Raw genomic sequence first — 12,935 nt, 5'->3', positions numbered from 1 at the left:
AAGTCTTTTAAACTTAAAAATGGAACGACATCCTTAAGGCTCATTTCGGAGTCCTGGGTGGTAAGGGATCTGCTCCCTTTTCCAGTGACAATGGGCTGGGGCCGAGTAGCCTCGGGGCCTGCACAGACACCCAGCTGGTGGCAGCCCCCACTTGTGTCCATTCCTGACACCAGGCCCCTGTGTCCACTGCCATCTGTCATCACACTTACACGTCCTTAGTCCAGAAATGGAATTGGGGACATGAGGAATAGAGGGTGGGACGTGATGAGATGTGCTTTTAAAACTGAGCAAGAATCTGTTTCTTTCTGAATGTTAAGCAGACACCAAGTGTGTCTGAGGCCCAGCTTCCCAGGCCCCTCAGGCCCGTGTTCCTAGATGACTAGATTTAAGGTTGTCCTTGGCCTTAGTTGGATCCCAAATGAAGAGACAGAAGCAAGAATGTTCTACCTTCTACCTTTTATTGTCACGTGAACCATGGTCCTACAGGCTGCTGACAAGCTTGGCTGAGCAGGGATCCCAGGGGCGTCGGCAGGACATGAGGAAGGGTTGCTGGGAGGGCTTGGCCTCTTCCTTGAGAAGACAGCAAATGTATCCAGCCTAGATTAAGGGTAGGGCATCCCCTATCCCTGTCAGTGGGCCTAGATCTCAGAGCCCCACATTAAAGACTGCTAATGGGTCAGAAATGGGGGTCCCTTAGATGGGGGTAGGCAGCAAGGCCCTCCCTCCAGTGTTCTCATTCTGTTCCGGTTTCATTTGTTGTGTCCAGGGACGGTGAAGCAGATACCAGTCTCAAGCCCCAGGGTGCAGGAAGACGGGAAATGGGGTGTGATGTTAGGGAGTGTAAGAAGGGCTGAGGAGCAGGGGAGCTGCCGCCGTGCAGAGCTGGCTTCTGTCTTCACAAGAACACTGGGAAGAGAAACACAAGTTGATACATCTGGGTTATCAGTTTGTTGTCCCCACCTCCTCCCAATCTCTTAGAACTGTAGAGCAGTCAAGCCCTCCATTGTCCCTGCTTCCAGCCACCAGCCCATTCTGTAAAAACCACCCCGGTGATAGTGACGAGTAGCCCAGTGTCACACTGCACCACCAGAGTGTGTGTGGGGGTGACCCCCTCTGTGGGCCCGCTTACTTTGGCCCATATCCTGCTTGGTCACTCCCAGGCCAGAAGATGGGTCTTCCATGTCCAGTGGCTCTGCAAAGGAAGCATTAGGTTCATCTGATATCCTTACCCCGACACACACAGACACACACCATTGCCATTGTACCTAAAGGCCTCTTTCCCATTCGGGTATGGCCTTGAGCTTGGCAAAGGAGGAGCGGGGTACAGTGAGATGGGTGGGTCTGTGGGACTCCAGTGTAGGACAGCGTGCGGAGAACTCGAGGAGACAGAAGGACACACAGGAGTGCCCGTGTGGAGAAAGGGGCAGATGCGTGCGTGCATGACTGACAGTGGATGTTCCCAGGGCACAACCAACCCATGTCCTGACCCCATGTATACTGGGAGGGATCTTTGGACCCTCAGCCTTCCTAGAGTTTCCTAGTCCTTTAGGTCACTGACATAGTGGCCCCTGCTTACCACTGCAGTTATGGCGCCCGCGGCTCTTGGTGTGAGGGACCTCAGTGCCGTTGGGGAACACACACCAGCAGTAGCCAGTGCTCCCATGGCACTGGAGTGGCATATAGTTACCGTTCTCATCACACTTGGGACGGAACGCCCCCGGGTGGACATCAGGGATGTGGCTGACTTCTTCCTGGCACTTGGTCAATACTGAAGGCATGATGAAGACAGTGAGTGAGTGGGCTCTGGGCCAGGATCTGAGCAGAGCAGAGACCCACACACCACTGCCATGGGTTAAGCCTATCCAAGTTGCTTTCCTTATTGTGCCCATAGCATAGATGAGAAAACTGAGGCCCAAGTCTGAAACTTGTTAGATCCAAAAAGAGGAAAAGCAGAGCTATAGGCGTCTTTTGTCCCAGTGTGTAATTATTCTAGCACTTGGGTTTTGTTACTGCTTACAATTGCACCTGTGATTCTGGTTTTGGAAGGACAGTAATGGGGCCACTTCTGAGAATCTGACCTTTACTAGGATAACCCAAGTAGAAACGGGGGCTGCCATTTGTTGGAGACGCTAGAGAGGGAATTCAAACATTAGTTAGAAATTGAGATCGCATATAAGGTGTGTCTATATATTGGAGAAACTGAGGTCTAGGGCAATATGGACCTCTAGCCTTCCACTTGTGGGACACAGAAGCCTGGTGGGACAGGCTTGTCCAGCACTGAACAGCAACTTTGAGACAGCAGCAAGGTAAAGCCAAGGTATTCCCCAGTGCTTGATGTCCAAGCCTCCTAAATGCTGGCATTGCTGGTGAGATGAGAGGCGCCCAGGGCTCTGTCTGGACACGAACTGACACTGTGGCCCTCTGCCTCTTCATGTTTATGTACTGATGGGGGCATTCCTGCCTGGTCCGTTTTGAGTTGGTTTTGCTCCAAGACAGAGACTAGAGGCCTCTGTACTCTGGACATGTGTGTGAAAGAACAGACCCACAGACAAGATATAAGGGTTTCCAAACCTTGAAGGAACAGACAAGAAAAGAAAGCGTGAGCTGAGAGAATGGGACACTGCAACAGGCAGGCTGAAGTTCCCATCCTGGTACCTTTAGGTGGAGTCTGGGTGGGCTGCTTCTCCTCCAGGGAGTTCTTGCTCATTTCAAACAACAGCCACTGTTTCATCCAGCTCTCAAAGACCTAAGGAGAAGAGAGGTGGATGGTCAGGGTCAGGAGTCAACAGCCTACCCTTCCGGGCTCTACCCTGATTACAAACTTGGGGGAGTCCAGCTGCAGCCTCGGTGCCTCTTAAAGACCCACGGGGGTATCATGAATGTTAGAAGGCCCTCGGTAGCTTCCCGAGAACAGCTCCTCTGGCCCACCCTTTGCTTCGTTCTAGTCCTGAGGCTACTGTGGGAAGAGGCGATTCCAGCAGAGGCTGTTTACCTTCCAGTCCAGACCATTCATAGAGTTCTTAAGGTGCTTCAGATTCTCCGGGAAGCTCCCCTTCAGCTGTGGGTAGTTCACGGGTCCAGACTTCTGCAGAGTGGCAGGGCAAGGGAGGTTACAAAGAACACAGGATAGGTAAGGGGAAATGTGCACCCCATGTTCCCAGGCCTTCGTTCTGAGGCATGGATTTTACCCACACCAAGCCCAGACCCTGGCCTCAGTGTTGGAGAATAGGGGTGAGGGGCACCCAGCTATGGAGCTCCTGTCAGGGTCAGGAGCTGAAGCAGCACCTCCAGCTTTTTCCCTGTGACTGTGTCCTCTGCTGTCCTCACACGGCCAGCTGCCCTTCTCCTTATCACCTGGCCACTCGTCTATTAAAATTGTTCCCTGTTATAGACCAAGAGCCACGCACAGTCCTGGCCCAGAGCAGGCATGCGCAGTATTAATTTGGGAAGGAGAACATGGTATCATGGCCGAGTCACATCCAAGACTTGGACCTTAATTTTAACTCCTCAGAAGTGAGGCGGCTGGAACCTGGCCTAGAAATGCACACCTTTAATCCTAGCACTGGGAGGCAGAGGCAGGCAAATTGTGAGTTCAAGGCCAACCTGCTCCACAGCCAGTTCCAGGACTACACAGATTCTTATCTCAAAGGCGGGAGCAGCTGGACTATATGCAGCGTGAAGGACCACCTGTATTCCTTGGGCTGAGCATGTGTTGAGTTTACAGGGAGGCTAGCATGTGAGTGAGGGTCGGGGTCCCATGTGAACCAGGAGGCTGCCTGCTGGCCCTGATACTCACCGTAAGCAGGTGCATCACGTGGTCCTGGGTCATGTTGCCATACTTGGTAACATTCTTCACGGGCTGTGGTAAAAGAACGGGGTTACCGGGACTCCAAGGACTGGCAGCTAGAGTCTAGTAAGAGTCAGGTCCTTGCACTCACCAGCTCAGATCTGCCACCTCCTGACAGGGCAGCATCACCCCTCCTCACGCCCTTCCTTCCTCCATGTCCTCTTGCTTGCATATGTTATATGTTTATGTATATACATATATATGTTTAATAAAACTGTTCAGTCTGCATCATGCTACCTTGTGTATTTCTAGGGCTGACCATTTGGCACTGTCCAATTGATATGCTCTTCCCTGGATAGGGTACCATTAGGTAATTATTTATGAGTAACAGCATTATTGTTACCAAAGGCTTGGAGGAGGTGAGGGTCTATAGGACGCTAAGGAAGGTGAAGCACTTTGCAAGCTATGGAATTTGCCCTCTCCCAACCAGGGTAACCCCTAAGAGCTCTGGCCTCCATCACCTTTGGTAAGTCTCTCTGAGGTGGGCCCTGTTCCTCCCAAGCAGTTAGGACCTGGATTCCTTTACACTGTTCCTTTGGCCCCTTCCCTTTAGCCCCTGCCCTTGGCCCACACCAGATATTATTTCCTTCCTGCCGCCTTCCTTACCGCTTGGAGCATGTTATCCATGGACAGTGGGCGCATCAGCAAGGGAGTAGCCATGCGCATCGGGCTCACAGGTTTGGCAGCTGTGGGGCAAAGAGGACAGCATGAGTCCAGGTCCCAGGGAGTAGGGCACCCAGGGGTTAAGCTCTGAAACCCAGGGAAGGGGAGGAGAGGTTGGGGGTATCGGGGTATCGGGAGGGACTAAATAGAGAAATGAGGTCTGTGACGGCGAAGTGGTCAGGGCAGGTGGAGCACGCACATTTCGGAAGCTTCATGCGAAGGTTCTCCAGTTGCAGGTTCTGGGAGGTGACGGTCAGCTTGTCCAGGCGGCCCTGCTGCTGGTACAGGAAGTAAGCAGTGGTGGCCTGCCCAGCCAAGAGCAGAGCCACCAGGACAGAGACACTGGTGTACAGGACTCCACGGTTGCAATTGCTGTGGGGAGGGAGTAAGAGCTTGAATCAGAGTCGGAGGCTGACTGGAAGCGGGGACGTATGCCCACTCAGACTTAAGCCCTCCCAATACCCTGGCTATAGAGGTACATGTGAGGACATCCACTCCTGTTGACCCCAATGTATTTCCCAGGAAGAAATCAGATCCAGGGCCCAAGCTCAAGGGGAAAAATGAGCCAAATTCCTTGCCTCCTCTCGGTTTTGGTGTCCCATCTGTGTATCGAGTTCCCTCTGTTAGCATTCTATCTAAGTTCCACCCCCACAATTACCTGGCATCAGCCAGGTATGCCTGACACTATAAAAGGGGCTGCTCGCCCCCTCCTTACTCTCTTGCTCCACCCCCACCTCCCTCTGCCCCTACTACTCTCTTAACTCCCCTCCCCATGCCCTGAATAAACTCTATTCTATACTATATCATTATGTGACTGGACCCTCAGGGGGAAGGGATGTGTCAGCATGGGGACCCACCAAGGAACCCCCTTCCTCCACACCTCCATAAAACATATCCCCCCTTTATCCTTTTACAAACACAAACATTGGTGCTGAAACCCAGGATACATCCTCTCTTTATCTTTTTATAAACACATCACCCTCTACTCTGGAGATCTGAGGAGCAGATCCCCCCTGGGAGGCAGGGAGGGGAATTTGATTTTGTTTGTTTTCCTTGGCAGAAAAAGGTAGGTGAATTTACTGTGTGGGAGGAAGAAGGGTTTTCATCCAGCTACGCCATCCCAATCCCTGCAGTGATGTCAGGTTTAAAGAGAAGAGGGAAGGAAGTGTGCTGGGGATGCCGCATATCTGAAAAGGAGAAGTGGGGCCTGGAGCAGCAACAGGCGCGCACACACACACACACACACACACACACACACACACACACACACACACACACACACTCCAGAGTCCCTCTGTCCCACAGTCTCTGGAAATCAGAACAGATCTTCACCAGTCTCCCAGTTCTCTCCTGTCTCACATGAGTAACCCTTAAACCAACAATGCTAAGATTTGGCTCTCTTCCAACATATGTGTGTGTGTGTGTGTGTGTGTGTGTGTGTGTGTGTGTGTGCGTGTGTGGCGTGTGTGTGAGTTTACATGTGCATGTGCATCTCCACGCATGTGTGGAGACCAGATGTCCATCTTATTTTTGAGGCTGGGTCTGTCACTGAACGTAGAGCTCAAAGATTCAGCGAGACTGCCTCAACACTAGGATCACAGATAGTTGATGGAGATTCAAACTGTGGGGGGTCACGCTTGTGTAGCCAGCACTTTACTAACTAAGGCACCCCCAACCCCCGCACAGTTTTCTTTTTTGAAACAAGATCTGCCTGTGGCCATAGAAGCATCTTGTAGTGATGAATTCAACAGCAACATAGATGCCTAGGCCTCTTGCTCCTGGGTGGCCAGACTTTCAGACTTCACTGAGTCCTTACAGTTTGGGGGCTCTGAGTAATGTTTGGGGGTGCATGCACACGTTGCGGTATGGAACATAAGGATCCTAACTGGGGACCCTGGGAGTTCCTGTCCAGTCTTCCCCCCATTTACCCCTTGGGTGGGAGGAACTGTCAGTGCTGTTGTTGAACACATCCCCTTTAAGATTCTAGTGTTTTCGTGAATGGAGTTAGGCACACCTGTACGACAGCTTAACAGGGGGAGTTGGTCTCCTGTCTTTCCACTGCCATATATTTACAACACAGCAAGAAACGCATCGTTAGATGCCAGCACCTTGATCTTGGAACTCTCAGCCTTCGTAACTATGGGAAATAAATTTCTAGATTTTTTTAATTATTTAAATGACCCAGTCTGTGGCTTTCTATTATAGTAACACAGACTCAGACTAAGACAAACTCCACTTGAAATCCTCATGATGAGCATGATGTGTTTGCATCTTGCCTATTCCAGCAACCAGGAAGTGTAATTTAGGACACGCCAGAAAACCTGTCTGCCTGGTAACTTATGATGTCACAGACACGGCTAATTTTCATTGGCTCTATGCTTGCCAACCCTCTGTATCTCCTAAGTCAAGGGCTGGAGAAAGAAGATCAGACAGAAGGGAGAATAAGTTCAATTTCTTGACCTTCTGAAGGAAGATGGAACCTGGGCTCAAGGTTGTCAGATTTATCTACTTTGGTGATTCATGGGACTCCTGAACCTCTCTACCACCCCATACTCAGATCTAGTCCCAGCTCTACCTGCTGCCACATGAGCTTGGGGAAGACAGGTCCTCCCCTTTCAAACTTCATTCTTTCGGAAGGCCAGTGGGCACAGGTTTGTATCGAAGATGAGAACCGTAACTAGCGCCCTGGCTTGTCTAGCTCTGGGCTCGTGAGCAAGTCAACACTTCTGTGTGCGAAACAGGTTAGAGCTTAGAACAAGAGGTTGTTAAATAACAAAGGAGATGAAACTCTTGGCGCCCGCCACATCTACCACACATTTTCTCTATTGCTAATACTGCTCTCAGGAGGCCACTAGCAATAACAGAGCTGCCCTACGGGAGGCTAGATGTCAAGTGTAGCATCATCTCTCCTTCCTCTTTTATTAAATTTATTGTTATTTTGTTTTTCTGAGATGGTCTCATGTAGGTGAGTCTGGCCTTGAACCCCTGATCCTCCCGCCTCCACCTCCCAAATGCTGGATTATAGGCATCCATAATCACATCCAGCCTCTTACTGCCTCTAGATTGGCTGGGTCTTGGTTCTGATTGAGTGCCAACTCTTGCCACCTCCTGGTTTTACTTCCTCTTTTGGACTTCCTCCTTGTGTTATTTAAAAAAAAAAAAAAGTAATTGGCCAAAGTCAGAAACCAATCAGAGCTATCAGGAAGCATGACACATATGTTGCCAGGCAGAAGTGTTCACAAAAGTGCCCCAAATCAAACCTGAAGGGAATGGCCTGAGAGCTTAAGGCCTGGTCAGTTTTAGAAGCAGTAACTGAAGTAAAGTGGAGATTCTCATGGATTTGATGAGGAGGCATTGTCTCTGAACACAACCCCGACTGAGGGGCCTGAGATCAGAGAGCCCACCTCCTCGCTCCACAAATGAGGCCTATACAGGACCCAGACAGGACTCAGACTGGTCCTGGTTCAAGTGCTATATCCAAAACTCACCAGCTGAGATAACCTAGAAGTTACTTACCAGAAATTCCTTATGTGTCATAATGCCAACCATGGTGACACACATCTTTCATCTCAACACTCACGAGGCAGAGGTAAGCAAGTTTCTGCTAGTTCAAGGCCAGCCCAGTGGCCAACTGTGAGTTCCAACCCAGTTACATATTAAAACCAGTCTTTTTTTTTTTTTAAAAAAAAGGCAGAGGCAGGAGGAGATAATAAAATGTCCAACTCCTAGCTACAGTAACTCTAAGGATTAAGATAGAGTCTATAGTTTTCTTATCATTACCCTGATGATCAACATTGTCTGAGGACCGGTGGAAAGGACCCAATAGACCGACTGCTCTCATTGCCATTGCTGTTAAGCAGTGGGACCCAGAAAGAGGCTGTGGTTTTATTGTGGTCACCCATGGCAGCAGTAAAAGTTGCCTTAGAATTCTCCCCATCACTCTAATAATCCACATCTGATTACCTTCTTTCCAGAACGCCATTCCTGGGCAATCTCCCAGAGTCTCTTTCAAACTCCTTTCTGCCTGGAAACTGCTGACGTCACATCTGGTTTTAGTTCCCCATAGACAAGCAAAAAGGCAGCTTGGGGTTTGGGGGAGCAGGACAAGAGGGAAGGGGAATTCTAACCCCTTGTTTTTTGGGGGGGTGGGGTTGGGAGCATAAGGCTGAGGTCATTTAGGGCCTGGGAGAGGAGCCAGGAGATATCTTTCCCTACACACACAGAAAGGCTCATCCTGTCTCAGGTGTGAACTCAGGTATGGTGAGGCTCTGCTCATCTGGGCTCATACACGTCTTCTAGCGATAAAAAGAAGACTATAAGTAATTACTTCTACTCCCCTCAGAAGTGGTTTCTGAGACCATTGGCATTGGAAAAATTAGCATTTTCCAAATTAGAGACCAGGAAAGCAAACAGACTTATTGAGGAAAAGGGAGACCAAATCCAAGGGAGGAACACTATGGTCTTAAATCTTCTGACTTAAAGTCATGGCCTGGCTTCCGAGAACCTGTGAAGCCCCTTACATCGTGAAACTCTGGGGAGTGAATCCAGGGTTCTCTTAACACAAGTCCTGAACGAGGCCCTGGGTTCACAGAGGGGAAGACAATGCACTCCGCAGGTTGTATAGAGGACGGGGGTGGGGGAGGACAGACGCAGGGGTGTCCAAGATTACTCAGAGCCAAGTGTGGTAAAGCATGCCTTTGATCCCAGCTCTTGGGAGGCAGAAGCTGGCAGTTCAAGGCCAGCCTAGTCTACATATTGAGTTTCACTATATAGAATTCCAGGGCTGTATAGATAAACCCTGTCTCAAAAGAAAAAAAAATGCACTCAGAAAGTCAGCACTCCAGGCCACTCAAGGTAACCTTCCTGCAACTCAGCTCTGTGTCCCTTCCCAGGCCTGCATTCTGTGCCCTCCAGAGTTAAAGGCTCTCTGCTAGATCTCACACATACCTTTCTGGGGCTCTAGCACGCTGGCCCAGGATGGGCAGCTGCTCATGGTTAGAGATGAGGTCGCGCTGGTCATCCATGACTCTAGCCTCTAGCTTTTCCCCCAAGTGCTGCTGGTGCTGCTGCTGCTGCTGCTGCGGCTGCTGCTGTGTATCTGGGACCCTTGAGCCCCGGGATCACCTCTTGAAGCTGATACTGGGAGGAATCTGATTCGTCCACAGCAGGTCACTCCGCCCACGTTGCTAATGTGGAACTGAAAGCCACAAGTCTGGAAATACCCCACTCACTCAAAGCTGCCCTCCCTGAGCAGGATGAAGGGGGAGTTCCCCAAACAGGTAGAAAGGTCTGCATGATCCCATTGGCTGGCCAGGGCCCTCATCACCTGTTTCTAGGCAGACCTCTGGATTCATAAGGCTCTCTGGATGTTTCTAGAAACAGGCGATTTCCCAGGCAGGAAATCATTTTGAAGCGGAAAGTGCCTTTGTCTACCCCTTCCCTCCCCCTTCTGCTCCTTGTCCATGCATAAATGAAGGAAAAAAGGGGGCCTAGATAAGTCCCCCTCTCTCTGGTCTGCAAGTCATCTCCAAATTGGAGATGCAGGTTAGACTTGGTGTCCTCTCTGCTCCTATCTACACAGTGTCCATGTGTGAAGGCTCTCGCGCTGACCCCGCCATCACTGTCTAAGCCGTGCTGGTGGGACACTGTGATCAAATCATAACTGGTGATGTTTTACATGATCTTTACAGTGTCTCAGAGGAGTGTGCCCTCTCCCGTGTTTCAAGTGGAGACTGTGATGTGTGCCCAGGCGCATACACGCAAACAGGGATGGATGGAGCCCAGATTCTTAGCCATTCTCTTCTACTTCCCAAGGCTCAGACTGTGTGGTGTCAGTGTGACAGAGACAGGAAATAGAGGCTGGAAAAGGGAGCCGTGGAGATTTAACTGTACTGACAAGGTTTCATCACCCACATCTGTGCCTACACTGTGGCCCAGCAAGAAAGATCTTCAGTCTCTGCTCTTGGTCTCTGACAAAAGAACCACTAAGGCCTTGGGATCTAGAGTGGCAAGGGCATTTTGTTGTTGTTTTAGAGAGGGTCTCATGTAACCCAGGCTGGCCTCAAACTCACTAAGTAGCTAAGGATGGCTCTGAACTTCTGATCTTCCCCCCCTCCACCTCCTGAGTGCACCACCACACCAAGTTTATGTAATGCTGGGGACTGTGAAGTAGAATAAGGTAGAAAAGGCCAATTATTATTGTTATTAGTATTATATATTAATTTATTGAATTATTTGGTGATTTATTTAAAGTGCTGCTTATACTTCCTATTTGCCCCCTAACAACCTGCTGACTGCCAAGTTCACTTCTGTAAAATCTTTCTTGCTTGCTTGCCCACCCCACCTTGTGATTCAAAAGCATAAACTTAGAGCCAGGTGGTGGTGCTTTAATCCCAGGAGAATCTATGTAGTTCAAGGCCAGCCTGGTCTACAGAACAAGTTTCAGGACAGCCAGGACTACACAGAGAAACCCTGTCTTTGTGTAACCAAAAGAGCATAAAATGAGAGAACATAAACTGGACCCACTATCAAAAGCTTTGAGGAGCTGTCCTCGCTTCGGTCCACGGTGACATCATCTCTTTTCCACTGGTGACATCATCTCTCTTCTACTGGTGACATCATCTCTCCTCTACTGGTAACATCATCTCTCTTCCACTCTCATTGGTGTCAGAGTGCTTATTTCACAAAGATCCCTACAACAATTAAACCCAGGGCTTCTTTCATGATGTGATAGACAAATACTTTATCAACTGATCTACATCCCCCAGCCCAGAGGATATTTTTATATGTTAATTAGGGTGGAGGTTTTCTGCCAGAATGACCAACCATTTGACAAGAGGATAAGGACTTGAACTTTTTTGGGGAAAGAGATGAAGATGAATCATAATCACATTAGCAAATAACTTTTTTTTCTTTTTTTTTTTTCCGGAGCTGGGGACCGAACCCAGGGCCTTGCACTTGCTAGGCAAGCGCTCTACCACTGAGCCAAATCCCCAACCCCACATTAGCAAATAACTTAATCATATTTTCATAAGCAGAACGTTTATAAAAACCCCAGTGGACACGGTCTCAGGCAACACTACAACAGAAGTTCCTGTGCCAGGGGACTATTTCACATTCCTCAGGTCATTTACTTCTTACCTCTGCATCTGGCTCTTTTAGGATAAGGCGGTAAATAGAGTGTTTCCCTGAGTGCCCATTTTACCCTCCGAGATGGTTTGAATAAGAATGGCCTGTGCCCAGAGACTCATATATTTGGAAGCTTAGGCACCAGAGAGTGGAACTGTTTGAGAAGGATTAGGAGGTGTGACTTTGTTGGGAGTAGGTGTTCACTGGGTGTGGGCTTTGAAGTTTCAAAGGTCCACCTCGGGTCCATTCTCTGTCTCTCTGTCTCTGTCTCTCTGTCTCTCTCTGCCTGCTGTCTTCAGATTAAGATGCTCTCAGCTACTGCTTCAGCTACTGCTCCAGCACCATCACTGTCTGCTTCCTGCCATGATGATCATAGACCAACCCTCTAAAGTTGTAAGCAAGCCCACAATTAAATGCTCTCCTTATAAGAGTTTTCTTGATCGTGATGTTTCTTCCATAGCAATTGAACAGTAATCAAGACACAGTTTGAGCCGAGCAGTGATTGCTTGTGCCTTTAGTCGCAGCACTCGGGAGGCAGAAGCAGGCTAACCTGGTCGATAGAGTGAGTTCTAGGATACAGGGATACACAGATAAACCCTGTCTTAAAACAACAACAGCAAGGACAACAACAGATGCAGTTTGAATCTAAATTGTTTCCCTTAGGCTTTTGTTTGGGTCCCTAGCTTGTGATACTACCCTGAAGGCTATGGAACCTTTAGAAATTGGAGTCTGTCTGGCAGTAGTAGGACACTAGGGGGTGGGCCCCTAATTGTGCCCGCTCTCTCTGCTTCCGAATCCAGTGTCAGTAAGCACTGCCTCCCAATTTCACTGCCATGGCTGAGCCACTGTGTCTCAGTTTCTTTGACCATCAGCCAAAATAAATCTTCCCTTACACAAATACTTTCTGTTGGTTGTCTAGTCACAGTGACCCAAAAGCGACTAATTCAGCCCTCCCTCCTATAAAGCAGCCTGACCCCTGACACAGAAAGGCACAAGCCCATCCTGACTTTAAGTATCCATCTTCCCCTGTGGCAGAATACCAGAAGTTAGGCCTTCTTCCTCCAGGGCACTGACAGAAGGAAGCTTCTTTGGAGATCATGACCATCACAGGAGAAAACATTTAAAGAATCTGGAACTGTTCTTCAGTAAGAAAACCCAGCTGGATAACCCTAAGCAGGCCCTCACTGACCAAGCCAAGTCCTACTCATGGGCCACACCTTCCACTTCAGAAAGCCAAAGTTCACAAGGCATCTAAAGGAATATGCACTACCATTAAAGAGAGCGTGCAAAAACAGTC

At 49.3% G+C, this 12,935-nt stretch overlaps 1 protein-coding gene across 2 annotated transcripts; it reads right to left on the bottom strand.

Moving 5' to 3' along the window:
- Nucleotides 1–441: 441 nt before the first annotated feature.
- Cd74 (CD74 molecule) lies at nt 442–9,627 on the bottom strand. Of its 2 annotated transcripts, XM_087592202.1 has the most exons (9): nt 9,458–9,610; nt 4,710–4,882; nt 4,454–4,533; nt 3,797–3,859; nt 2,993–3,085; nt 2,656–2,746; nt 1,577–1,768; nt 1,130–1,192; nt 442–906 (listed from the first exon to the last, which is right to left on the bottom strand). In XM_087592202.1, the coding sequence occupies exons 1-9, from the start codon at nt 9,532–9,534 to the stop codon at nt 896–898; spliced, it is 843 nt and encodes a 280-aa protein (XP_087448328.1). In that variant the 5' UTR covers nt 9,535–9,610; the 3' UTR covers nt 442–895.
- Between the last annotated feature and the right edge of the window lie 3,308 nt (nt 9,628–12,935).

This window comes from Rattus norvegicus, chromosome 18, assembly GCF_021556685.1.
Source record: "Rattus norvegicus strain SHRSP/BbbUtx chromosome 18, alternate assembly SHRSP_T2T, whole genome shotgun sequence".
NCBI classification, from domain to species: Eukaryota; Metazoa; Chordata; class Mammalia; order Rodentia; family Muridae; genus Rattus; species Rattus norvegicus.
Note: the sequence above shows the minus strand (reverse complement) of the source record. Positions and strands in the feature narration are given on the sequence as shown.

Bases quoted from the DNA above. Each gene is read 5' to 3' on its own strand.
- Cd74 (XM_087592202.1), bottom strand. From the start codon at position 9,534: ATGGATGACCAGCGCGACCTCATCTCTAACCATGAGCAGCTGCCCATC. The intron at 4,883-9,457 runs GTATGTGTGAGA...CCCTCCCCACAG, and splicing joins CGTGCTAGAGCCCCAGAAAG to CAATTGCAACCGTGGAGTCC. The intron at 3,860-4,453 runs GTAAGGAAGGCG...CTTTTACCACAG, and splicing joins TGGATAACATGCTCCAAGCG to CCCGTGAAGAATGTTACCAA.